Here is a 26,933-nt window from a genome sequence, read left to right as displayed (position 1 = left end):
GTATTATTTAGATTAACTTCGTACTTCAAAAGGATAATTAAGAATTCCTTGTAACCACTTACAAGACCTGAACACGTTCCATACTTGCAGACTCCAGTAGCTGTCAATTTCAGAACAGTCGTGTTTTATATACAGAAGATGTAGAATTTCGATTGAAGCTGTTTCCGGATAAATTCGTTATCACATAAACACAGTATTTACAAAAACACATATACGTATACAAAAGCAGCGACCCAATGGAAATCAGAAAAAAAACGCAGCGATTCATACAGCTCAGAGTATCGTTTGATGCTGACTGGCGTCTTCAAAGCAATGCGAAAGTTTTCCTACCATGCAGATCCCCATTCCCGGCCTTTCTGCAGTAATAATTTGAGACAGACTCAGGGCAACTGGTATTAATTTTATCAACAAATTTAAACCTTAAAATAACTGTATATATTAAATAATGTGCTGTTAAAGTATCAGTGAGTTCGGTGTGTGTTAATAACCAAGTCATGGAAAAGCATTTTTGTCCCTTATTCAAAGTTGTTGTAAATCGTGATCACAGTAGCACATCTGTTTCATTCTTCAGACAGACCTACAACAGCTTATGAAGGATGACGAGCGCAATGAAGTCGCAAATGCACAAAAAATTTGCTAAAAGAAATGTCTAGATTGTATTCATAAGTAATTAAATTACAGAAGTTTCTCAGAGTCAAATAAAATTAAAATGTTATTACGTGATTGAGTGAAGGTGAGGAATTTGCAGTAATCTGTTTAGATTAACTAATCCATAATTCGCCTTTAACGACTGAGGAACACCATGAAAACAGTAAATGCAGGTGGAGTGCCACATAGTTTCGAACACGGTACCTGCCAAATATAAGGCACAGCTGGCCTTTTCTGTACAACTCAAAAGTCCGACTCGAACCTGTTGCAGGAGTAAAGAACGGTATTTAAAGCAAGTTCAGTTCGCTTGTATTCAGCTTTTGATCAGGATACAAATTAGGTAACACTGTATCTATCGCAGCTTGGGGTAAATTGACCACCATGGGCGTCACAGCTCGGCCTTTGTAAGCGGAGACCCTAACGTCGCTGTAATTTCGTGGGAGAGACGAAACGTTACCTCGGTTTGCAACTCGCAGATCCTGGTGTCAGCTTCTACACTGACCCATAATCACCAACATGATTAGTCCAGTCCCTTGTCTTTATAGGACAAGCGGATCACATTCAGCCTTTAAGGTTGTGGTTCACGTACAACTGATTTCAAAATTCTCCGAAAAAAAGGTAATAATATATCCGAAACACTGTTTGTACAAAGCAAACTGGTGAAACTTGTTAAAACTCCGGATTCATGTTTTTCGTCAACTTTGTCTAGCTCTTTCCGTACGTGTGTGTATATATTATGTGGAGGAGACTGAATCATTGGATTTGTCAAATGCATTTCTCCAGAATATGAAAAAAATTCAATAATGAAATGGAACTTGTGACATTTTTACTATTGTCTATAGCACAGTGGGATTTAAGCAAAAAAATACAGACGAAGATTTGCAAGGGTGGGGTTGGACGTAGAAAGTTGACTGACCAAGAACAGTTGGCCTCTGAACAGCGACGTAAAGAACTAAAACATCAGACATATTTAACAAATAAAGAAAAGCTAAGGAAGACATACATTGATAAACGTAGAAAAACTTATTCACCAAGAGTAGAAGAGAAAAAACGAAGATATGTATGGATTGGGTTAGACGTAGAAAGTTGGCTGACCAAGATCAGTTGGCCTCTGAACAGCGATGTATAGAACTAAAACATCAGACGTACTTAACAAATAAAGAAAGCGAAGGGAGACCTATATTGATAAACGCAGGAAAACGTATTTAACAAGAACACAAGAACAAAAAATCAGACGAAGATTTGAAAGGGTGGGGTTGGACGTAGATAGTTGACTGACCAAGAACTGTTGACCTCTGAACAGCGACGTGAAGAACTAATCCATCAGACCTATTTAACAAATGAAGGAAAGCGAAGTAAGACTTACATTGATAAAAGTAGAAAAACGTATTCAACAAAAACAGAAGGGAAAAAAATCAGACGAAGATTTGAAAGGGTGGTGTTGGACGTAAAAAGCTGACTGACCAAGAACAGTTGGCCTCTGAACAGCGACATAAAGAACTAAAATATCAGATTAGAGAAAGCGCTCCGAAAGGAGCGAGTTGGTCTAGTATTATATAAAAACCAAGTGTGATGGGAAACTGTAATCTTGTGAAAGGGAATGTTGGTCTCTAGGGTGTGGCAACCCTGTGAGAGAGGAATATCAAATGTAGATGCGTGTGGATTGCTGATGGGGCGCGGTGTCTATCAGAGAACTAGTTGCATGTAAATCTGATGGATTTTAACATTTGATTGATGTCAGCGATTGGTTTTACTGCAATATGATTGGTTACATCAACGGCAGCTGCAAGCTCTTGTGTCAGATGTAATTTGCATCGCGGTGTGAAAACATCAATCCATTGTTTTCATACATAATGCAGAAAGTAAAATATATCGACATCTCTGAATATTCAAGTCATTATAACACAAAATTACCTGCCGAATTTTAATACTCTATTATAACTAGAGGCAAAGTTCAATTGTTTAAATAATTTCTTACTGATACAGGTTACTAAAGGTTGATTCTTCTCAGGCTGATACTACATGGTACCGAAACAAACACAGAATTATCATAATTACATGTGACCGAACTTAGAAATTTATATATTTTCTTTTACAGAATTATTAGGGTAGTTTCATCAAACAGCCAGTGAGATATGAATGTAGCATGGCTAAAATAAGAAATTAGTACTGAATAATGGTAAGTTGTAAGAAAATATCTTGGCAGAGATGTGATTATGTTAAAATTTATATAAATTACACAAGTTTCGATAATACGGATTATGTATTCATCTGGTGTAGCGTCTGCTGTATTAATATGCACTGAAAGGCATAATATGTAACCGAAACAGACCAGACGCTTAACCGGTTACAGTTGTGACGACCACGATGTTAGTGATGCTCATATTTTCAATTATTTCTTGTTGGATATTACTGAAATTTAACTGCACTATCCATTACACCTGCTATTTTCTGTAAGCAAGAACGAAAAGCAATTCCGCATTATTTGTACGGGATCCCCATGATGTCATGTCCGAGAAACAACTCAGGTCCTTCCCCCGGGACACCTTCCCAAGTCGCACGTAAGGAAATGTTTATGTCTTTGGGTCAGACGAACTTGTAGACCGAGGTAAAGGATAAAATATGTTTACTCCCATGGAACTCTGTATCGATATCGAGAGTGCAAGGAGCCTGTCTGAACAACCTCTCACGATTTCTTCAGATCAGGGGTGTGTAAACCAATATACGATTATATCCGAATCGGAGTATGATGAAGATGGAGACTCACGGCCGTGAGTTAGTTACCCGTGTAGTTTAACTCAGTCTTGTGATGGCACATACAGTGATACACTGTCTTGGCGTATAACTTAAAAAGTGAAACAACACAACACTAGTGTGTTAATGAGGAAAATGACCATAGTTGTTAATGTGTGTAAACTCATGTAAGCCATTAGATGCCCGATACAGCCTGCATATAAATCTTAACATCTGTTTTCATTCATATCGAGAAAATGTCTTCAAAGGAGAAGATGATTTTCCTCAAATGTTAAAAAATCTGCACATTACGTTTGCAGCTTCGACGAACCTAGCTGAAGGACTGTGTATTAGCGCACTTTTCACGCTAAAAGCATGAAATTCTGTCATTTTCCTTATAAGAATAAGGTGGATGACAAATCATTTTACCCTTAAAACATTAAAATAAAATAACATTTATAATAAAATTATTTATTGAGACAAAACATAACTTTCATTGCAAATAGGCTATCATTCCATTTTCAATCTTTGTTCGCGTTCAGAGCACTGCACTGATTTCTCACTTTGTTGACGTCATTGAAACAAGAAAACTTCAATCACAAACATGTACAAACCTGTCGGAAAATCAATCTATTACTGCCAACCCCTTCTATCTAACTTTCCCATTGATACAACTCTCCACAGCCTTTTCTCATCTTATATTTGTTTTCGTTTCAGACAAAACACGTCACAATATACGGAGCACCCAAGAAGACTGAACGAGGTATGGGAATCCCACACAACAACAACAACAAAGTTACGAAACTGTGAAGACACAGAATTAATAAGAGAATTTTAGAACACACAGACAAAGAATTTGATGTCATTAAACTAAAGTTAACGGCTAAAAGCAGCTGACATAATGCAATAAACCAAGTAAAATACGAAAATGTTAACATTTACCTTGGAAATCGCAGCTCGGCCTGCCTCTCTCGCGACAATCACAAACAATACGAACAAGACGACGTGCGGCAAAAGAGAATTAAACGTCTAACATGGAGACATAATCTATTTACAGTCTTATCCAACGCGCCACATTAAATTGCATTGCTCGGCAGTACACAAGCGGCATCTTAATAGGAGACAGTGATGTAAATTTTGCAGGCGAAAATCTCACCACGTGCCCCGCGGCGATAAAGGAATGCGCCCACAGGCTAAACATGTCGCAAGTGATGTTTGGTTTTCAAGGAAATCTCAATTCAAGCGATGCAATAATAATATTCTGACGTCTTGACAAAATTCGCCGGCGTGTACTGTAAACGAAACATACAACAGCTTCGCTGTCAAAAGAAGTAATTTATCTGAAACTCCGATGCTTTCTGTTTGAAGACATAAGAGAAGCTAAAGTTCACAGAATAAATAACGAATATTTCACTAAACAAAATCAATCAGGTGATCTTTTTAAAGGAGTTGCGTTCTTTCTTTAAACGTAGGAACTAAATTTTTAATTATTATTCGCATAAACTTTGTTTTTCATAACGTTAAATGGTAGAGAATGATTTACCACTTCGAATATTACGTCAGAAAAATGTGCAACAGTGAAGTGTTACTGACAAATAACAACAGAGTTGTAAACATTTTTAAGTCACTACTAATCTAACGACATGATATGATTTAATATCAATAAGACTGAGAGAAGTAATGTTTTCTTTGACAAAATACAGTCACTTATGATATAGTGTATTTATAACTTATGACATATATGTGAAACAGAAGATAACTTCAGCTGAAAAACTGTATATTTCTGAAGAAGTCAAAAACAGATCACTTAGAGACAAGAGATGAATTAACGGTAAAATATGCTGTTAACAGCGTGTTCTAATTGTTTTATTTGAACTCAACGCCAGCTGGGTTGAAACACTCAGTGTCTAAAGTGTAAAAATGTATAACTACCGGACATGAATCTAAAAGTTACATAATACAAATGACCATGAATCAACGAGGGCACGTGAATAACACAGCATAGCTAAATCTTGTATTTACTTTCAGACGGCATGGGGGTGATAATCGAAACAAATATTACTTCGGACATGGACAGCTATCTGACAGATAGCAACTCCACGCTCCAACCAGCAGTTTATATAAATGCGAACGGTACGAACACCACTCAGATTCCATACGTCGACTACGCGGAGAGACCCGAGACCTATATCGTTCCGATCCTGTTCGCCCTCATCTTCGTGGTTGGTGTCCTTGGAAATGGCACCCTGGTGCTCATCTTTATACGTCACCGCAATATGAGGAACGTCCCCAACACTTACATATTCAGCCTGGCTCTAGGAGACCTTCTAGTGATCGTCACTTGCGTGCCCTTCACCTCGACAGTGTACACTGTCGACACGTGGCCATACGGAGAACTGATCTGCAAGATGTCAGAGTGTGTGAAGGATATATCCATTGGCGTGTCAGTGTTCACACTGACTGCACTAAGCGCTGATCGCTTCTTCGCTATTGTCGACCCAATGCGAAAATTGCATACAGGTGGCGGTGGACGCAGGGCCACAAAACTGACCATTCTAACAGCTATTTTCATCTGGATATTAGCCATCGCATGCGCACTGCCAGCTGCTATTGCATCTCACATAAGAATACTGAAGATCAATGACACTAAAAGTTTTAGTTTCTGTTATCCATTCCGAGTGTCATGGGGCGAAGTTTATGCTAAATCTATGGTGATCGCCAAATTCATAATCTATTACGCCATCCCACTAATTATTATCTCGTTCTTCTACCTTCTTATGGCAAGGCACCTCATTCTTAGTACCAAAAATATGCCTGGAGAAATGCAAGGCCAAGCGAGACAGATCAGAGCCAGGAAGAAAGTCGCTAAGATGGTTCTTGCCTTCGTCATAGTTTTCGCTGTATGTTTCTTCCCACAGCATGTCTTCATGCTATGGTTCTACAGCGATCAAGAAGCAGCCAATGAACAGTTCAATGGCTTCTGGCACGCATTTCGCATCATCGGATTTTGTCTGAGCTTCATCAACTCGTGCATCAACCCCATAGCACTGTACTGCGTCAGCGGTACATTCCGCAAGCACTTCAACAGGTACTTGTTGTGCATCTGCTGCAGGAGGGCTTCTGGAAGCGGTCGAGGGCGAAGCGTCGGCGGAAGTAACAGCTGCAGAGCCAGTGTAACCAGTAGGAGACACTTGGGAACAATTACTTCGTCCAGAAGATATGCGACGTGCACAAAATCAACATGGGATTCAAGCACAATCGCACACTACCGCAGTAGCACCAAGAGGAAACACACTCTTGCCAACCAACCCACTGAAGAGATCAGTATCACCACCTTCTTGAACGGAGGTTTGCTGGGGAATGCTAAAGAAATGCACACGGAGGACTAGTTGGAAGCCACGTCAAACCGCATTCTGTTCCATTTCTTCACCAGTAAAAATCCAAAGTAATTATCCCAGGGGCCTCGGACAGTTTTGCATTTCATTGGTTTTCCCAAATTGTGACAAGTAAGCATTATTACGAATCCCAATACTCAACACTGTTGTGAGTAAACTGGAGCTTCTTGGTTAAGAACGTATTCAAAATACCTTCCTTTTGCACTGTAGTGACTTCCAGTGAAGATAATACCAACCGCGGTTAAATTAAATTTGTCGCAAGTGTACCAACTTCTCACAGAGAATTTTATCCCCATAGACGACCATTTCCTGTTACACTGAAAACACATTTTGCTTCCCATCTAAGCCTGCTATTGAACAAATATTCAATGTCAAATGAAAATTATCCCATACCTTATTTAGTTAGATAGGAATCTCTTAGACTGATAACTTGTGGACAATGTGTGTCATTATTAGATGATTAATTATGCATAGAAATGAACATACAACGCAGTATTAAAATACATCTATATATATATCATCCTAAACAAATCTGCTGTACCTACTGAAGAGGGAGTACAGAATTTATTAAGTAATATTAAGTGTAGACTGTAGGGATTACATCACCGGAATGCATCTTAATCTAGTTTTCCGTGGTTATCATATTTCTCAAAGCAAATTCCTAAATTGTGGCTCAAGATATTTCCACTGCTTCTTGTGACAGTGTCACATGCACGACGTTTAGTAGTCTCTAGTGATCGATTCACTAAATGGTTCCCTCGTCCACGCAAATACTTTTTTCTTTTCAAGAAACGCAGAATAAATGTGTTTTGTAAAACTACAGAGTCTGTCACTGGACAAAATACCCTGGTTGTACCGAACAATATCTTAATCAGCGGTACAAATCGTGTGAAACTTAGTTCAAAATAAAATCGGCTGTTGCTCTGATAATGTATCACTTCCCCACTGGTGCAATTATACGTCTAGTTCAAAAAATCAATCCCTCTCTTGTATCATAAACCCGTACTTTATACGCATAATATTTCTTGCAAAAAAAAGATTTTTGTCTATAAGTGAGTGGTTCTAATAGATAAAAGCGTGTTCTGGCGGATCAGAACATAAGATGAAGAGATGAAGTTACTAAGGAAAGAAGACATTTAACATCCGGCGATGATACCTTAGTGTTTGCTCTGAACCAGTCACAGTCCAGAGATACTAGTAAAAATCTTCAAGTAAATACAAAGATTGTAGTTTACATTTACTACAATGACACTCGCCAAATCCAAGATAAAATGTGTGTGTGTGTTTTTTTTTAGTGAGGGTGTGGAATGAAATGTATGAATCTATTCAGTAACTGTAATAATCTAGAAAGACCTCATGAAACTTCAATAGTAATTCACTTCAACATCTAGAAATAACTTTACGAGTGAAGTGGGTTCAACAGTCACATATTTAAAGTTTCTAGTCAATTTCTTCTTTGTGAGCGCTAAAGATTGCTTAATATTTGCTGTCCACGCTTTTTGTAAGTAAGTGTTTTTGATTCTGCAAACATGTAGAAAAATGTAAAAAGAGTGTATATAAATATCTCTTATTCTACAGCGAGAGGGAATGAATGTGTGAAAGAGAGACATAACGGATGAAAGAGTGAATTCATCTGGATAAGCTGTATAAAAGAGTGTATAAAAGTTTCTCATGTGTATGGTTTATAAATCTTTGTCCGAGTAAAAAGAGTGCGTGTATTCTATGTGATTGTCTCAAAGAACATATCTACTTGTCAGAGGGCTAAAATTGCTACTGCAATAGTATAAGCAGACGTCAGATCTCAAGCGTGAAATTTCTTCAAAAACACGCAACCAAAGATAATGAAAACCGCTTCTTTAGTACAGCACGAACTAAAAATCTTTGATGTCACAATATATAAATGTATTATTAAAACGACAGTGGTTATTTGATATTTTAGATCTGATCTGAAGTTTCATATGAGTAAACGTAAGGGGAAAAGCAAAACATTTTCTAATTATAAAATCTTATACAAAAATGGGATACGTAAATATCCCAGATTTTCAAGTACGTACATGTACGCGAAAGAATTAAATCTTTCTAAGTGTTATATTCCTGCTTCAATATTCAACGTTGTAATAATTGTTATTTTATTTGTAAATGTTACTTTCACCCGAAGATCTGTAATGGTGTCCATTCTATATAAAACACAACTTATTGTTCTTGGAAGATGCATCAATAAAATGTTAATTACTGTGGCAAAAGTTTTGAAAGTTAATTATCCTAAATCTGACACGTCTCCTTACTGTTTCATAATCCTTCCTTATACAAAAAAAAAACTGGCATGTAGCTTACTTTAACATTGTTTACGTTGTAATAAATGTTTAACAAATCCTTCCGAAATATTTGTTTCTATGTTGAAGTAAATAAACCAACCGATTTCTTATACCACGTTCCTGAAGATCAGAATATATACCTAAAACTGAACTTAATCGAAGAGATCTGGTCACGAAGGTCAGATGTAAAAATATTTGCGAATGTATACAAATTTTTATACTATGTATGAATTTCCTAACTTGCTAAAATAATTTATATTTAATTTGATAGTAATGTAAAGTACTGGTTATATCACACTGCTAAGGACTGAAGTAAAATTCACCCAGCAGATTTGGAGTAGCTCATCAGCACCAAATTGTATCCTATGAGAAGACAGATATATTAACGTGCTAAAGAATAGGCGACAGGTGAACAATGCCTCCTCACTTCAAACACTTCACTGAAAATCATTTTTAAAAACTAGTTCTTATCGAGATGTCTCCGAATTAAAACGTATCGGAGCGCAAGCAACTCTAGAATCGACTCATAAAAATTGTGTCATGACGTACTTACATTCATCTTGCCACTAATTCGTCATTTCCTTTGCTGTCACCTTCCATTATTTGCACTTCCCTCGTCCCTCTTTCTCATTTAGGCCATTTCCATTCGTTCCCTTCCTGTCAACAACAATGATCGAACTGTTCTGAGACTCCGATAATAACTGCCCGCATCCATCAGATAACAATGAAAAGCATTTCCAACTCACTACTCGCTGACCACGCATTTTTATTGAGCCTTATAACGGCTTCTTGTCATATTAAAATTGTAAGCATAAAGAAGATTTCCACCTCTCGTCATTGACATTATAGTCGCGTCTATTCTATGTCTATTTTTTATTTATTTAGTGTTCTGTCTGACGACAGGTCCATATGAACAGGATCCTTCCATCCTTTTCTCGGACTGGGACCTGTTCATATACGTTCTTGGCAGATGATCCAGAAGTGGTTTGCCATTGCCTTCTTCTGTGTGTGAATGGAGTAATTGTTGGGATGCCACGGAGAAACCGGGGAAGCCCCCGGAGGAAAACTCCGTGTTGCCTAGACCACGGCCTTGCCCAACACAAGTTATAAATTCGGGCACCGCCGGGAATCGAACCCGAGACTCCAGGATTACAAGGCCAGCGTTCTAACCGTGGCTATAGCTATGTCTATACGCGCTTCTAATTATGGTTCATGACTACGGTGGTGGCAATATCTACAAGTACAGGAAAGTAGGACATCTTAATTTGCATGATGGCATGATTTGCAGAAACTCTTATTTCCTCGCGTTTCCTTTCACAATGGTGCTGCATGCAGTTCAAGCCATTGTGTTCTTCGTAGATGGAAATGAACGGATACAGATGACGTCATGTCCATCCGTCGGTCTCCCCATCACTCTGTCTGCCCGCATATTACAAATCCCAGAACTATTACATGGACTTTGATTAAATTTTGTACTGGTGTCTACATTAAAACTTCCTGGGCAGATTTAATTTTAGTGCGTACTTGTCAAACACAACCACCACTTCACAAAAAATTAAATAAAATTTTATCTGTTTTCTCATAACCGGATCATCATACAAAATATCTGGACATATGAAGTACGCAATGAGGACAGATGTTTAATAATGGTTTTCACTGTCAAAACACTGAACAGAGTTCAATCACTGATTTCGTTTATAGTCGGATCAGGATTTAATTTCATGTGATTATAACCTGGTTTTGAACTACAACAGATATGATGTGACAAAAATTCTGTGAGGGATTCAGAGGGGATAGGGGAAATCGTGTGTACTTTTGATGCTGAAAAGTCACAATGCTTCTGTAACTGATTATTGGCAAACTCGATTCAACTTTACAACGCTTTCATTTGTATTACAGCAATTAATTCATTTCACGATTAGTTTTCCACGTCATTATTTATTACAGCATTCATCTGGATGAAATAGATCCAATTTCCATGGTAATGTGAAACAACGAATTTATGAAGCCTTTGGCAAAAGCAAAGAAAATGGACGCATAACAGGAAGTTTATATCAGTACACGTCTATATTTAACTGGTATTGTGAGTTCACACTAATCTTTGGCAGACAACATTTGGTGTGTGTGATATTGTGTTTGTTTGTTATGTGCACTAAAATACATGTCCCTGTTTCTGCAGTTAAAACGTCTCAATGTACCTAAACGTAGCATCGTGTAAGCTGTGTTGGACAACTTGTAGCTCTGCCATTTTTTTTACAGTGGTTCGACATAATTTCCTCGTTATGCCACGTTTAGATTCCACATACGCGATAGACAAGCAAACGAATAAAAATGTTTCGGTGGTATAAACCCGCAAATTTGTTTCATCCATTACTTTTAATAACGACTTTAAAATCACAAATTATTAATGTTACTGTAGTGACAGTTCAAGTTTCCACGGTGGTCTAGCGGTTAGAACGCTGGCCTTGTAATCCTGGGGTCTCGGGTTCGATTCCCGGCTGTGCCCGAATTTATAACTTGTGTTGGGCAAGGCCGTGGTCTAGGCAATACGGAGTTTTCCTCCGGGGGCTTCCCCGGTTTCTCCGTGGCATCCCAACAATTATTCCATTCACACACAGAAGAAGGCAATGGCAAACCACTTCTAGATCATCTGCCAAGAACGTATATGAACAGGTCCCAGTCCGAGAAAAGGATGGAAGGATCCTGTTCATATGGACCTGTCGTCAGACAGAACACTACAAATAAAAAAAATAAAGTGACAGTTCTGCCAGAAATTTTCTGGAAGGAGGATATAAAAACGATGCCCATTTCGATTAATTATCGACCGGGTTTGAACATCGTGATCTGTATAATTCTCCTGAGTTTCTTAAATGAGTGGGTTTATAAATAGTATTTATCAATAAGGCATTTTATGCAACAGAGAACAGCATTTTAGCAACTCTTGAGTTGACACTACTTTATGCGGAGAATACATGAAACTAAGAGGGGTAAAGTGGCATTAGTTTAGCTAAAACTGCATAATTAGAAGCTCGACAAATGTTTTAGTTGACCAGCTATTATGATCAGATCAGGAAGGCTGGTATGGGCGAAACATGCAGTGCGCATGGGGGCGATGTGCAATGCGTGCAGAATCTTTTTTTTAAAAAGCCTGTAGTGAAGAAACCACTGAGAAAATCCATGCGTAGATGGGACAATAATATTAAAATTGAATTTAGAGGAATATGTTAAAGGTTGTAGACTGGATTCATCTGGCACATAACTTTTACCGGTGCCTGGTTTTGGTAAATACGATAACGAACCCTTATTTTATTTATTTAGTGTTCTGTCTGACGACAGGTCCATATGAAGAGGATCCTTCCATCCTTTTCTCGGACTGGGACCTGTTCATATACGTTCTTGGCAGATGATCCAGAAGTGGTTTGCCATTGCCTTCTTCTGTGTGTGAATGGAGTAATTGTTGGGATGCCACGGAGAAACCGGGGAAGCCCCCGGAGGAAAACTCCGTGTTGCCTAGACCACGGCCTTGCCCAACACAAGTTATAAATTCGGGCACCGCCGGGAATCGAACCCGAGACCCCAGGATTACAAGGCCAGCGTTCTAACCGCTAACGAACCCTTAGGTTCCATTAAAGAGCAGGAATTTCTTGACTAACTGATCGCACAATCAAGCAGAACACTCTGCTCCATGGGTTTATTTATATCAGAATTGTAGCTTTTCTAATCTGTGTCTAGTAATGTAAATTAGTAGTGTAAATTACATGCTATTAACAACAAAAATAGTAATTAAACCGCCACAATCAAAAAACATGAGGCGAATATTTCAACGGATTAATGGAGAAATAAAGAAATAAAATTGATCTACAACAGTGTAGTGAGCGTACCATGACTTAAGACCTGCATCCCAAATACACAGTGCAGTGACATTATTTAGATGTGTCTGTACTAAAAAAAATTAAATTCATGAAGATAAAATGTTTAGATCCTTTTAACTCTGTTATTAACATGTTTCTCGAGACCGCACGCCTCCATGCTGTCAGCAGCCAATCTTACAGTGACACCTGGCTCTGCTTGCATTTAAAATATCGACTTCAGTAACTCCTTTCTCCGTCCCTTCATCCATCAGTTACAACAGTTTACACTTCACGAGACCTCCTCTGCCCTCTTTTACTTGCATTATCGTGTCCAGTCAAATGCACGTCACTAAATGTGTGATGACGTGGTATATCTATCATGAAAAATGGTTGTCTAGTGAAGTGTTGAACCTTGTTCTGCTGATTAGCTATTCCCCGCAAAGCCAACAGCAACTTTCCTACTCTTGGAAACGTAAAACCTGCGCTGAAAAGGAATTTTCATATGTCTTAGCGTTTTGAATGGGGTATGCTAACCATAGTTTAAAACCCCTTGTTCTGAAAATATTAAGGTCCTGGTATGAGACCCTGCAGCGTTCTTCAACATAATGTTAATGAACAAGCAGCGCGGCCCGAAAGCTTAAACTTTGAAGTTTCAAAGGACAAAATTTATTCTTCCTTTGGAATGAGAGCTCCACTGTTCCCCTCTGAGACTGCAAAACTCTTTCACACATTCACATAGTTCTCAATGCCTCATTCGCACACTTTGTTCAGATCCGTTAAAAATGTTAAAGAAAGCAGTTTCGCTCGGATTTCTTTTTCTGCTTTTATTCCACAAACTTTTGACACTTTGTAGCAGGTTCTTGGGTTAAGAAGTTAAAGTACACATTTCATTTTTTCTGTCTTCATACATAAGCCACAAGTCCCTGTACTGAACCAGACGAATCCAGTCCAAACCTCACATTGTTTCCTTACTAAAAATGTTAATATTATTTAACTATTTGCACCTGGGTGTTCCGAACTATCTCTTCGCTTCACGTTTTCCAGTTTCATCCCCCATGCGTGCTACGTGCCCTCTCATTTCATGCTCCTTGATTTGGTTATCCTATTCACACTGAAGAGTACGAATCATAAATCTTCTTATTACGCAAACGTTAATATCTTTGTAAGACTTGAGGTTCTCACAGCGGTGAGTATGAAGATTTCTGTCTTCTGGGATCGCCCTGATGACGGAGGCAGTATGACCTCTGAAACGTTGGTTAACATCGACCAGACTACACAGCGCAATAACCCAGAAGACAGAAATCTTCGTTAATATCTTTCTTCCAGATCCGGAAACACTACGAACTTTTAAAGCTCACTGTCATGTAACCAAGTTTTCTCACTGCACTCCTTTAAAACACAGCCTAACATTTCAATACGAATTACCAATTCTTATTTATCCTTTTGTTAAACGATTCCACTGTATTAAAAGCACGACTATAACTTCAAATGAGAAATCAGAGGGAAAGATTTGGAAGGTAGCGCTCGTATTTTTAAGTACAATCATCATCGCTGTGAAAACCTCAGCTCTAACAAATGACGTATTACCCCGTCACTGCCTCATCTTTTGCCACTTTGTTTCGTGTTCTCCCACAGCATGAATCTTTATTATAACATAAATTCCCAAAATCAGGCGAAATCACTTTTCTCAAGTCTGCACCGCCCTTACGTTCTATACGAATTTCTAAAGTCGGATTTCATTAATTAATTAAATTAGTCGCCATGTATTTACGTGTCACTAAATCTTAAACTTTCCCCCAGAATCTGATAACACTGAAACCAAACGGGTTAGAAATTGCGTATGTGGGTATATAATTATATATATATATATATATATATATAAACTTATCTAGATTACAAATATTTATTTTAATCTCTGTGTCGGCCTAACACCAAGTTTTTGCGGACCACGGTTCAGATCTAAACGCATATAACTTCCAGTTTGCACAGTATACCTCTATCACCTTCTCAAATAACAACTCAAAGTAGGGAAGGCAAAATTTACATTTTAAAAATTACAGTCCTCCCTCACACGCTTCCAGAGTTTGGCGTGCCTAGAAATAAATTCGGGGATTACTAAGCCCACAGGATGAAACGCGACGTCGTATGATATGAACAGATTACAACCCACTACGTTAAAAACACAAAAAAGCATCATACATCATCGACGAATGGTTTGGGACCATCAATTATAGCCCACAGACCCTCTTAACAGCCCCTCCATTAATGAGAAGAGGGGACTCCAATGATTGCAAAATCCGGTTTAAAAATAGACTAACTTCAAATGGGCTCATTAAATACTTCAAACGTTTTTTATTTCTTTGTAGCTGCTTTTGGGAGGAAACAAAAATGTTTTTATCTTTAAAACTGGTTTGTCTCATCATAAAATTTCAAAATTGGATGCACTTCAACTACTTTGTGTACGTAAATTATATTTCAAACATTGTATCATATTTAGATAAAAATATTTCGATCTGTTTGATGATTTATTCAGTGAACATTTATAGAAAAAGTCTACGCTCACAAACGTAAAGAAAAGCAGGAAAGAATAAACAAGCCTTTCTGCTAAATATTTACTCATTTATGAGAAAATAAATGTAGCGTATTTTCATTTCGTTACAACACATGATTTAGTGGTGATTGAATTCCTATATCGTTCAAAATGACAAATGGCGGCTTTCCGTCATGTCCATTTAAATGTGTAATGGCATTCACAGCAAAGGACTAATTTCACATTTAATAAATAGGTCTCAATACACGACAACATGATTCGTTCTTCGTCACTCATAAGAAAGTACTATTAACGTCTCCCCATTTGTCTACGCCCCACAATGTTGTACCTTATATTTCTCTGAAATTCATAAAAACAATGTTACGTTTAAAACGTAAATGCTACTAATGTCTCTACGCCACTATCCTTTTATATATAAAACAAATATTATAGCAAAAAAATATATACGTTATCTCCTGGAGTAAATAAGAGTGGAAATGAATGTTCGGTTTTGAAGCACGCGCATTTTCAAGTGCATTATTGTTGTTTCTACACACATCATTAACCCTGGGGATTCTTTTATTGATGGAGTAAATCCAATATTTGAATTAATAGGAAAACGTAAAAAGAACCAGAAGGAAATGACATAATGATGGCCTTCATACGTTCTGCCTTTCACTAAATATAATTACGGTTTTCAAATTAAAGAGTTGGGCCTGTTGCACGTATGGAAGAGATATGCATACAAAATCTCTGCCTAAAAACCCTAACGGAAAGGACTACTTGGAAGAGAAAGGCGTAGAAGGGAAGATAATACTAAATTAATCTGAAAGAACAGGATGCAAGAGTTTGCACTGGATGTATCTGGCTGAGGACGTAAACTGGTAGCTGTCTCTTTTGAACACGGTAATTAACTGAATAAAAATTTTCTTGGATATTATCCATCGTCTAGTAAATATAAAACGTAAAACGACGTTTCGGAGATGGGACTCTATCTCCGTCTTCAGGTTCCTACACAGTTGGGCCCACTAGATAGAGCTAATCCTCTTTTTCCGGACCTTTTCTAGTAAATATAAAACGTAAAACGACGTTTCGGAGATTGGACTCTATCTCCGTCTTCAGGTTCCTACACAGTTGGGCCCACTAGATAGAGCTAATCCCTATCTCCGGACGTCCGGAGATAGGGATTAGCTTACGTTTTATATTTACTAGACGATGGATAATATCCAAGAAAATTTTTATTCAATTGACTCTTCACCATCGTCAAGAAGTTTTAGATTTGATATACGGTAATTAACTTTCAATTTTCATAAATGGACGGGGGAACTTTGCTCCACGAGTTAATACAATTCAACCGAATTCTTCATTTTAACGTTCTGATTTAACAGCTACAAGAACATATTGCAACAATAATAGATCAAAAACATTTTTCCCTATTTTTCTTGTAGGTAGAGTTAAAAATAAATTTATATTTTAAGGAAATAAATATCACGTGACACTGATCTTCAGTACGTGAATTACAACGTTCAAAAATCTCTTGTCATGTTCCTGTATATCATTTATTGATGACACTGTACCCATATGGGATGTTCTGCGAATTTCCAACTGTACCTAAAAATTCCCTGCGGCAGGCAAAGTGCATGGCTCTACGGAACGTATTTTAACATGAACATTTTCGGTTCGAATAGAGACGTAAAGTAGCACAATGCCGCAGAAATCACTCTCCTTCTTCAAGCAGAGGCATACGATTAGGCCGCCAGAAATTAATTAAAAGCCCCAGTCCTCCAGACCTTTCCTCGTTTTTAGAGTGAAATGAATAACTGAGTTGAAGGGACGGGCAAAATCACTGACGAGGAATATCCTGGTACACGCACAGCACTGTATGTCGGGTTCAATATGTGTGCACATACTCATTCCTCTTTATATTACTTACTGCTGGTCGCGTTTCTTTTTGCAGGCCACAAAGGAGTTTGAATTCTGTTGACCAGTTCCAGCCAGGCTCAGCTGTGTAATACTCATGGCGGTCAACCGTCATTCTGACAGCTGTGTTCCAATTGGTTTGTGGCCAATTTCATCACTCCTTTGGGGAGTCTGTCTCTCTGAATTCTGTCAACATGGCCGATTAATTTCTTTCTGTAAATCAAAGCCCGGTCAAAGCTGATTGAATCTTCAGTTGAGCTAGAGTGTCTTAGTTCTTTTTATGCGATATTTGCAGAGTTCATTAGATGAAATTATACTCGAGGACACTACATACTCAACCCTTCGCCTACATGTTTCAACTCCAAAATTACTGGACGGATTTACATTAAATTTGGTAGTGAGATGTTGATTCTAACTCCTGGGCTTATTTATTTTAGTGAGTACAGATAACTCATAATTTCAAATTTACACAAAGTGCAAATTGAACATGGGATTCTAAGAAAATGTTCAAAGTAATAAAAATTTCTACAAAACAGCTACAAAAATACAGATTTTTATAAAAATCTAAAATTACAATTTTAAAATTTTTGTTATAGTGAATATTTGGACTCCATGCGGAGTAACTGTAAGGCGATTTACTTCGTGTGAGCCTGTGTTTATACTTCCTACTCTCAATGAGAAATTTGCGACTTCCAATGAGAAAAAGTCAGTAGACTGCCAAACTAAGAAATAGTTCGCAAGGAAAGAAGAAACGAAGAAGTAAAGAAAAGAGAAAGGAAGGTAAATATATAAGTAGACGCACATTTACAAAGAAAGTCAGCTGTTCATGGCCTCATGTGTTCACTTAGCAATCGGTTAACATTTAGATGCACGGAGTGGTACATAAACCTAGCACCAGAAACAAACTTCCATTTTCATTTGAACGCTCATGTACTATTCAATAGCCAGTTTACCTCATTTATATTATTTACGACCTACATTTCACATACCATTTATGCAAGTACACTCGGATTTCAAGCATATTCTGCGCAATTGCAGATAACAATATTTACTAGATAAGAGTATCACATTAGCATCAGTGCCAACAGAACTGGTTAATGTAACAATTACAACTATTTTTCACTTATTATATGGGTGAAACCAGGAATACGCAATACATTTAAGTAAATAAACATATTCAGTTCCTCAGGACAAAAAGGTTTTCTAAACATTTAAAAATCTAATTAATAACTGTCGAAATGCAGTTTTATTATAGCTAGTTAATGTGTGTCAACAATATCTTTGAATATTTTCTTTTGTTTTGGAAAATTACCCCAATGCAATGAGGAAATGAAGATTTCTGTCTACTGGGTTGTTACGCTGTGTAGTCTGGTCGATGTTTACCAACGTTTCAGAGGTCATACTGCCTCCGTCATCAGAGTATAAAGATTTCTGTCTTCTGGGTTGTTGCGCTGTGTAGTCTGGTCGATGTTTACCAACGTTTCAGAGGTCATCGATGAATCGCCCTGATGACGGAGGCAGTATGACCTCTGAAACGTTGGTAAACATCGACCAGACTACACAGCGCAACAACCCAGAAGACAGAAATCTTCAAACTCACCGCTGCGAAAACCTCAAATCTTACATTGAGGAAATGTTACATATATTTTTTAACAAACGTAAATCAGCTTTTAATAAGAATTATATACATCCTGCTTTATTTGCCGCTATGTCAAATCCTTGACCAACATGGCAAAATTTACGAAAGCCGCAATTAAATTCCAGTAAGAGGATAAACAGAAGAATGTGCTGGGAAAATGTAACGGCTATCCATTTGTTTTATCTAATGTGATTTCAGCATAACTCGCAGGATAACAAAGCATTAGCTGGCCAATCAATATTTGACTGCGACTGTCGTGTGTACATGTTTGTCTACCTACATGACGGTGGGTGTCATAGTTCGCATATTAATGGACGGAATAAAACAAATTGCTGCTTTTGCTTTAGTGTTGATGTCGGACTAAAATATGGCGTAAAGGAAAATAAATCTATAACTCCACGGGTCAGAATCCTTCTCGAGGAGTTAACAGGCGCTCAGCTAATCAAGAAATATCCCACCTTTTATTGAACCAGAAACTTCATTACCGTTTTCACAAACACTCCACAAATTGACCTCCTCCTGAGCAGGATAAAAACCTTTCTATCATCTTTTCCATCCACACTGCATTCTCTTGTTATGCCACTTTTCCGATTTAACAACAGTTCATGATTATTACGACTTATGAAATTCATAACTTTTCTCTTTCTTCCGATCTATTATAACTTTTTCATTCTAATATTTCCATAATATTTTATCGTAGAAACTGCATCTCTTCTTCTGTATTCTGTTCTGGAACCCTGAATTATGTCTCCAGAACACCGTTTTCTATTTTAACACTTTTTTACAGTAGTTTCATTTCAGAGTTAATCTGTGTCCAAGATCCCAGTTTCATTTATATTTTATTTATGTTAAATTCAATGTCAAGTCCAACTGAAGAAGGCACACACAAAACAACAACCACAGAATTAAGAACAAAGTTTCTTAGGCTGAGTTCACTTAAGAGTACGCTCAGAAACTAATAATAAACAAAAGATGACGATTACGCGTAAATTTCTTCTCCGTAATGGACAATTATCTCAGATCCTATTTAACTCAATTAATGCAGTAAAATTCAATCCACTGTAAGCTTTAATGCTTATCGCTAGGACAATTAAAAACACTTTTCATTATGCTCCTTATAGCCCATTGAATTTTTCATTAGCAGAGACGACACACGGTTAGAGTGCTTTAACTTCTGAGTTGCCATGGCCACTATGTCAAAAAGGAATGACAAAAGCTCTCCAACATTTTATAGCAATGACCTTAGTGGATCCATCAAGTACAGTAATGAATAGAAAACAAAATTACCACTCGACTGCCTACTTCAAAAAATATTAAAACATTCATAAAGATACGAGAAGACGCTAAAAAATATCCCTGCCTTACATTCTCCTTGCATTATCGTCTTTTAAATCTGAAGTGGGTTACCCAACTATGCACATAATTTTACGTATAGGTGACATTTCATTACAGCAGCACAGAAACAGTCCAGGCAATGAGGGGTCTCTATCAGCCAGCCAGCTAATCAGTCAGTCAGACAGCACCTTAACCATTATCCAGAAGATCAGCTGGCGACACATGCAAACGTGTTTCTTGTTACTTATCACGATGACTTTGCCCAAAATATCGATCGTGTTTCTGACTTCTGTAGTGGTCAGTTTGCTGGATAACATAAAATAGCTTACTGTTTATGAAGTGTCTCACGGAAGGTGTGTGGAAAATGTTTTACTATCTCGGTGATTAAATCATTGGGTAAACGGACAACAGATGGGCACGCACTTGAAATTCGCTGCTGGATTTCAAAGAAGGGATCATAACTAAAATTATCCGCAGTTCATCATAAGTGTCTCAATTTCCGATATAAACCTTCATAGAAAATTAATTAACATCAGAAACACCATGGAGCAGAGCCCCTGTTAAGACTTTAAGTTTATATCGACAGATTTATTTTATTATAAGATTAGAGGGGACGGCTGGCTGGTAGAAACTGAAGCTCGAAAGATATGCATGGCAGTACGGTTCACTCCGGAGTCAGAAAATCCCAAAATGTCTAACACATTCAGGCACAAAAAGTTGAATCTGTTCTTTGCGTGATTTTAAACTGAGGACCTCCCAAATCAGACAGGTAAAAATGCAATAAGCCGAAGTTACACAATGCAAAATTTAGGGTTCACATGTTCACTAAAGAACGACCTCACGTCTACTTCATGATCATTTCAGAAAACACGAGCCAATGGTATATCACGTGGCACGGGGAAAAGTCAGTTTAAAGTCAAGTAAAGCGAACGTTATGGCTGTCGGAGCCATCTCTCGAATGACAAAGAAAATATTGAAAGATCTACTGAAAGCCAATTTCCGTCGGTGAAACTGACTCAGAAATCATTGGTGTGACATGGTGGCAGATTTCTGTCTTCCACACACACAGAAAAGAGGAAACGCGGTGGGAGCGTACACAGACCTCCCATGTGCTGCAGTGACATATGCATGAATTAGCTTCAACTTACGTCCGACTTCAACAGACGCCAACATCTTGATTTTCATAGTTGTTTGGAGATTACACGTTAAAACGCAGCAACAATAATACTAATAACTTAATTATTTAATTTAACTTGCTGATTCAACAGTTACTAGAACCAATTACAGAGGCAGAACAAGAAAAATAAATACAAGAAGAGGACACAATACGCTGAATCCACGAAATGAACATATTAAAGGTGACAGAATTAAGGTAATTACCGTTTGACCGATCTAAACAGAATTCAAGGTCCTTGATTCTCTAACAGCAGACGAAATGGCAACAACACATAATCAGGTGTTTCAGAGTTCTTAGTATCCAGGCCTTCAATGTTAGGAAAACCAAGATTGAGCAAATCCCTAACAGCATCGGCCATTACGTAGACTTAAGTCGATGTAAACACGTGAAAGCGTAGACCGCGTCTTATTAGCGTTTAGAATAATAAAGACAATTACAGATAAACATTGTTTCCAGTCAAAGTTACGGATAATGACGTCATTAATAGATGGTAAACCACTATATCAATTAAAACCAGTAACATTAAAGTTACCAACCTAAAGGTCATGAAAGATAACACTAACCAATGTGTTTTCAAAACACTGTTGAGTAATTGTTTAAAATGCCCACCTTTCGTGTCAGGTAAAGAATAATAATTTCTAATATGTAGATTAAACCGTCAGTCATAGGCATTTCAACACATACATATTTTTTTACAAAATTCCAAATAAGATCAATTTCAGCCTAAAATGTTAATAATTGCATCTCGAAGAAGGTTCGCTCATGTCAGTTTAAAAATTTTCCTTCAAAACTTAAAATTCATAAAATAAAGAATTTCCCTCTAAACAAAACTTTAAATGATTTATGAACTCCACATCACCGCCTGCAATGTATTGTTTAGACTGCTTGCAAAACAGCTCTGTCGGAGATGTTGCCGCATGGTCACGGCGAACGATAATAGTCTTAACACATTTGTACCTGACTCGCAGCATTTATGCTTATTATCAGATGCTGCATTCCACGCTAAACAAAAGAAAATCCTGAACCTTGTAAACAAAGCTGGATAGTTACAAGTGAATGGGATACTCATTGGTCTCGGATCTTCCATGAAAGCTCTAGAGAACACGTAGATTTCTGCAACTATTCAGTCTGTATGAACATAATTACCGAACAAAACTTGGAAAAGTTTCAAAGAAACAGGAATTTACTGGCCAGCTAGCTTATTCGGCTAGTAGACTGTTTCGTTACTGAATTAAAGTTATTAAGTTAACATATTAATATTTTTTTGTAATATAAAGCATATTTCTTGCAATCCCACATGTGAATATTTTTCTGTAAGGATATGTGATCAAGACTGGTGTATAATCTGTAACTGATTATGGAAATTCAAAATTTTTTTGTGGCTAGTATTAAAGACTTGTCACAGTGTTTTCTAGACTTACTGATTCTTTATACTTGCAATCTAAATTCTTTCACTGATCTCCATTATGTTAACACCTTGTTAAAATGTTGATAAGAATAAATATCAAGGTTATTTTCTCAATAAGATTGTAGTCTTGAAATGACGTATGCTTCACCTGTGCTCATTTTAATGGGCCCTTACGTTCTTCGAATAAACTCATATATCCGAGAAGTGTCTCCTGTATTTGGCTTAAAAATCAATAATTCTCATAACCAAATGCGTCCCTATAATTTATTCATGCATGAATGTGAATGATTGATTGATCCTTGTGTTATTTTAATGACGCTCTTACAAAATGCATGATTTATACAGGTGTTTCGTAACGAGATGGCAGCTACCATGCTTTTACGTGGAAGTGAAACTCGAATGAAGATTGACAAATTGTTAGTATAATTCAAGCAGCAAGAACACAGTTTTTAAGAAGTACCAAAAGATACATCACATTACCCAAAACTAAAAACGATTACACATGAAGGAATTAAACAGGAATGATTGAAGAAGAAAGTGTCAGTCCATCTCAACAGCGACACAGAGACGTAGAAACACGTTCGGGAAATAATTACGAAGCAAGGATATGCACGAGCGTAATTTCTGGAAGGCAGAAGAAAAATAAATATTACATTTCACCTATAATTCTGTGGTAACCTTTGTCAGCACCATTTAAATTCGTTGAATTCTGACGCTGTCGCATCAGTTTAAAACTAGGAAGATTAAATAATCTGGACATGTAGCACGCACAATAAAAATCGAAAAACACGAAGGAAAGAGGCCACTGAGAAGACCTAGGAATAGCTGGAAGGATAATTTTATAGACAGCCATCTTCACGTTCGCCGCCGTGGAACCTGAAATCTAATCTTCATAGACCTTTCAGTGGCTGGAGACACTTAACCACAATTTACTGTTTAGGCATGACAAATACTGAAACAGAAGTGCTGTACAGACAGAGAAGTCACGACAATATCGGCCCTTTAAATCTTCGTATTTGATCGTTACTTGCCTCATGACGTGCCCGTACAGATCTGAATAGGAAATGAACTATCTGCTGCATTGTCCTTAGCAACGCAAGTTCTTGCTTGAGACTGACTGCCTTGTCATGACAATGCCTATCGCCCGTGACATCATGAGAAGTGTTTCAGAGAGATGATTGATGTAGAAGAGACTGAGAGGCTGGGGAACGTGTCTACGTTGTTTAGAGACTCAAAGAGTGTTAGAGGAAACTGCGTTGCGGGGATGCCTATCACTCTAATTCTGCACTGTATCCTGTCAGATTACTTAACGACGATCTTTAAAATTTAGAAGTTCCACGGCAAGAAATGAGGCGGGAAGATGTTAATGGATAATGAGTACTTACTTGAAATAATGAGGGCATTGTCTATTTCAATGTGCTGTCTCTGTGTATTTGCTTGGGGAGACTGACAAAATTCACGGTAAACTGCAGTCAGTGTAACGGGCAGTCTGCCCGATATTTGAAGCAGACCTGAAGCATTAATGTTAAAATTTGTAGTTATCTCATATCGAACAAAGCCAACAGTAGTTCGGATCTTACGTTAATGTACGTCCCATCTGCACAGTTCATCCACATTATAATCGTATTGTTTCGAGGGAAAATCTTAACATCGTTCTCCCAACTAAAATGCTGATTCTAACCTTTACCTAAGACAGACAGAGACCACTACGACAAATGACAATGCCGTGAAGTCTGGTAGATTTTCACCAATGTTTCAGAGGTCATATTACCACCGTCATCAGGGCAATCTTCAGACTCTCAGCTGTGAAAACCTCAAATCCTACACATATGTTTTTATGGAGTGTAGTAGACAGACAACATTTCAGTAATAGATAAACTATTAGCACGGTAGCAACAAATGTTTGTAGGACAGGCAGTAATATTTCCACCGCGTATTTTAAAAGGCGTATGTGGAGAAAATAAATTGTTTTGACTGCCTATCAAATTAGATGGGATTAGGTATAGCGATATGGTCTTTTCATTCAACAGTCTTACTGCAACGAACAATAAGAGTCAGTTTACATCAGTATTTACAAATGTCACATCAAAATAATTTATGAAAAATCAAAGCCATAATTACTGAGTACATACTTTGCCCCGAAAGGTTGGCAGCCTCGTGTAAGTCCGGAAGGCGTCACAAGCTACAAGACCACGATCGATAAGTAGCATAAAACGCATTTAAACAAAATGGGCATCAGTGAGACTTCGACCTTTCCTTTCACCTTCATCAAAGAAAGTAACAGTCTCCAGCTTATGAATAACGCTCACTAGTCGTTTTATAAATACGCTACAGAGCAAGTTCGTAAATTTGAAACGCTTCAAATCTACACTCGGGAAATCCCGTTTTGAATCTCCGTCGGGTTTCCAACTATCTTAAGTTTCGTGGTTACTCTCAGTCTCTCCATGTGAGAAATTTCATGACTGGAGACTTCCAAATCTTTCTACACTCGCCATTCACACACATATCATACAATGCGACGATAATAACCTGTACAGTTAAAACATCGTCGTTAAATAACCTAATAATAACAAGTGCGGTGACCTCTGACAATGGTTACGAAGTCAACATTATGAAGTTTTATGTTGACCTATCATCAACGAGCTCTCTTTTCAGCTACGGTGTTAGCGCTCTGTTTAACCCGAGTAAATGCGGCATTTTGTGGTTATCGATAAGCATCGATTTTATGACGGTCCGTCGATATTGTGACAGCAGCAAATTATCGAAACTGCCTTGTGTGTCACCGTTCGTAAACTGGTGACTGTAAACAGCTGATACAAACAGTTATGTTCTGACTGCTAATCGTAATATTCTGAACGAAGCGTAGCCCAACCTATTTCGTGTTTGCAGTCATCACACTTACCCAGTTTCGTTTAGCAACATTTTTGAGACTTTAGATTTTAAAGCGAAATTAATTCACGGGTTACAGTTTCAATTTCATTCGCTTTCAGGTTTAACTGTGAACTCCAAACTGCTCACGCTTGCACTAAAGAGAAGTCACTACACAGGAAATTATGTTACAAAAAACATCAAAAAACTTTCGCATTCTGCCGCAGAATAATAATAAAACAAGTCGCCATAAAATCAGGTCTTTGGATACCGCCTTCCTAATTCGAAGACCCTGGTTCATTTCCGGGAAGTGTGTGGGACATTTTTGGCCAAGAAATTCGCTTCAGCATGATTTTAACTCAGTTCTTCAGTCATAAAAAAAATCTTGTAAAATTTGAGGTTTTCACAGCTGTGAGTATGAAGATTTCTGTCTTCTGGGTTGTTGCGTTGTGTAGTCTGGTAGATGTTTATCAACGTTTCAGAGGTCATACTGCCTCCGTCATCAGAGTATGAAGATTTCCGTCTTCTGGGTTGTTGCGCTGTGTAGTCTGGTCGATGTTAACCAACGTTTCTGAGGTCATACTGCCTCCGTCATCAGAGTATAAAGATTTCTGTCTTCTGGGTTGTTGCACTGTGTAGTCTGGTCGATGTTACCAACGTTTCAGAGGTCATACTGCTTCCGTCATCAGAGTATGAATATTTCCGTCTTCTGGGTTGTTGCGCTGTGTAGTCTGGTCGATGTTAACCAACGTTTCAGAGGTCATACTGCCTCCGTCATCAGAGTATGAAGATTTCTGTCTTCTGGGTTGTTGTACCGTGTAGTATGGTAGATGTTTACCAATGTTTCAGAGGTCATACTGCCTCCGTCATCAGGACGATTGAATCGCCCTGATAACGGAGGCAGTATGACCTCTGAAACTACCAGACTACACAGCGCAACAACCCAGAAGGCAGAAACCTTCAAAACATATTTTGTTTGAAAAAAACTTGAATATAGGCTAACTGCGCTTCATGATGGCTCAAAAACTACGCGTCTTAATCACTATGTTGGGTGTTTACAGTTACCAATCTCCTCCCGAAGATTCCGTTAAGTCAAGAAAACTACTTCGGAGTA

At 37.8% G+C, this 26,933-nt stretch overlaps 1 protein-coding gene across 3 annotated transcripts in view; it reads left to right on the top strand.

The window, feature by feature from the left end:
• LOC110834374 (neuropeptide CCHamide-1 receptor-like) overlaps positions 1 to 9,019 on the top strand; it is a 92,966-nt gene extending 83,947 nt beyond the window's left edge. For all 3 annotated transcript variants that reach the window (XM_022073467.2, XM_087358495.1, XM_087358496.1), the window contains 2 exons: positions 4,099 to 4,144; positions 5,410 to 9,019. In XM_022073467.2, coding sequence (XP_021929159.2) covers positions 5,415 to 6,770 — 1,356 coding nt within the window. In that variant the 5' untranslated portion in view covers positions 4,099 to 4,144; positions 5,410 to 5,414 and the 3' untranslated portion in view covers positions 6,771 to 9,019. The remainder of the gene's footprint in view (positions 1 to 4,098; positions 4,145 to 5,409) is intronic.
• Positions 9,020 to 26,933: the final 17,914 nt, after the last annotated feature.

Source organism: Zootermopsis nevadensis, unplaced genomic scaffold (genome assembly GCF_977971745.1).
Source record: "Zootermopsis nevadensis isolate Lab colony 2312 unplaced genomic scaffold, Znev_1.0 Znev_ptg000030l, whole genome shotgun sequence".
Classification (NCBI taxonomy): domain Eukaryota; kingdom Metazoa; phylum Arthropoda; class Insecta; order Blattodea; family Termopsidae; genus Zootermopsis; species Zootermopsis nevadensis.
The sequence above is the reverse complement of the archived record's forward strand: the minus strand, read 5'-3'. Positions and strand labels throughout refer to the sequence as shown.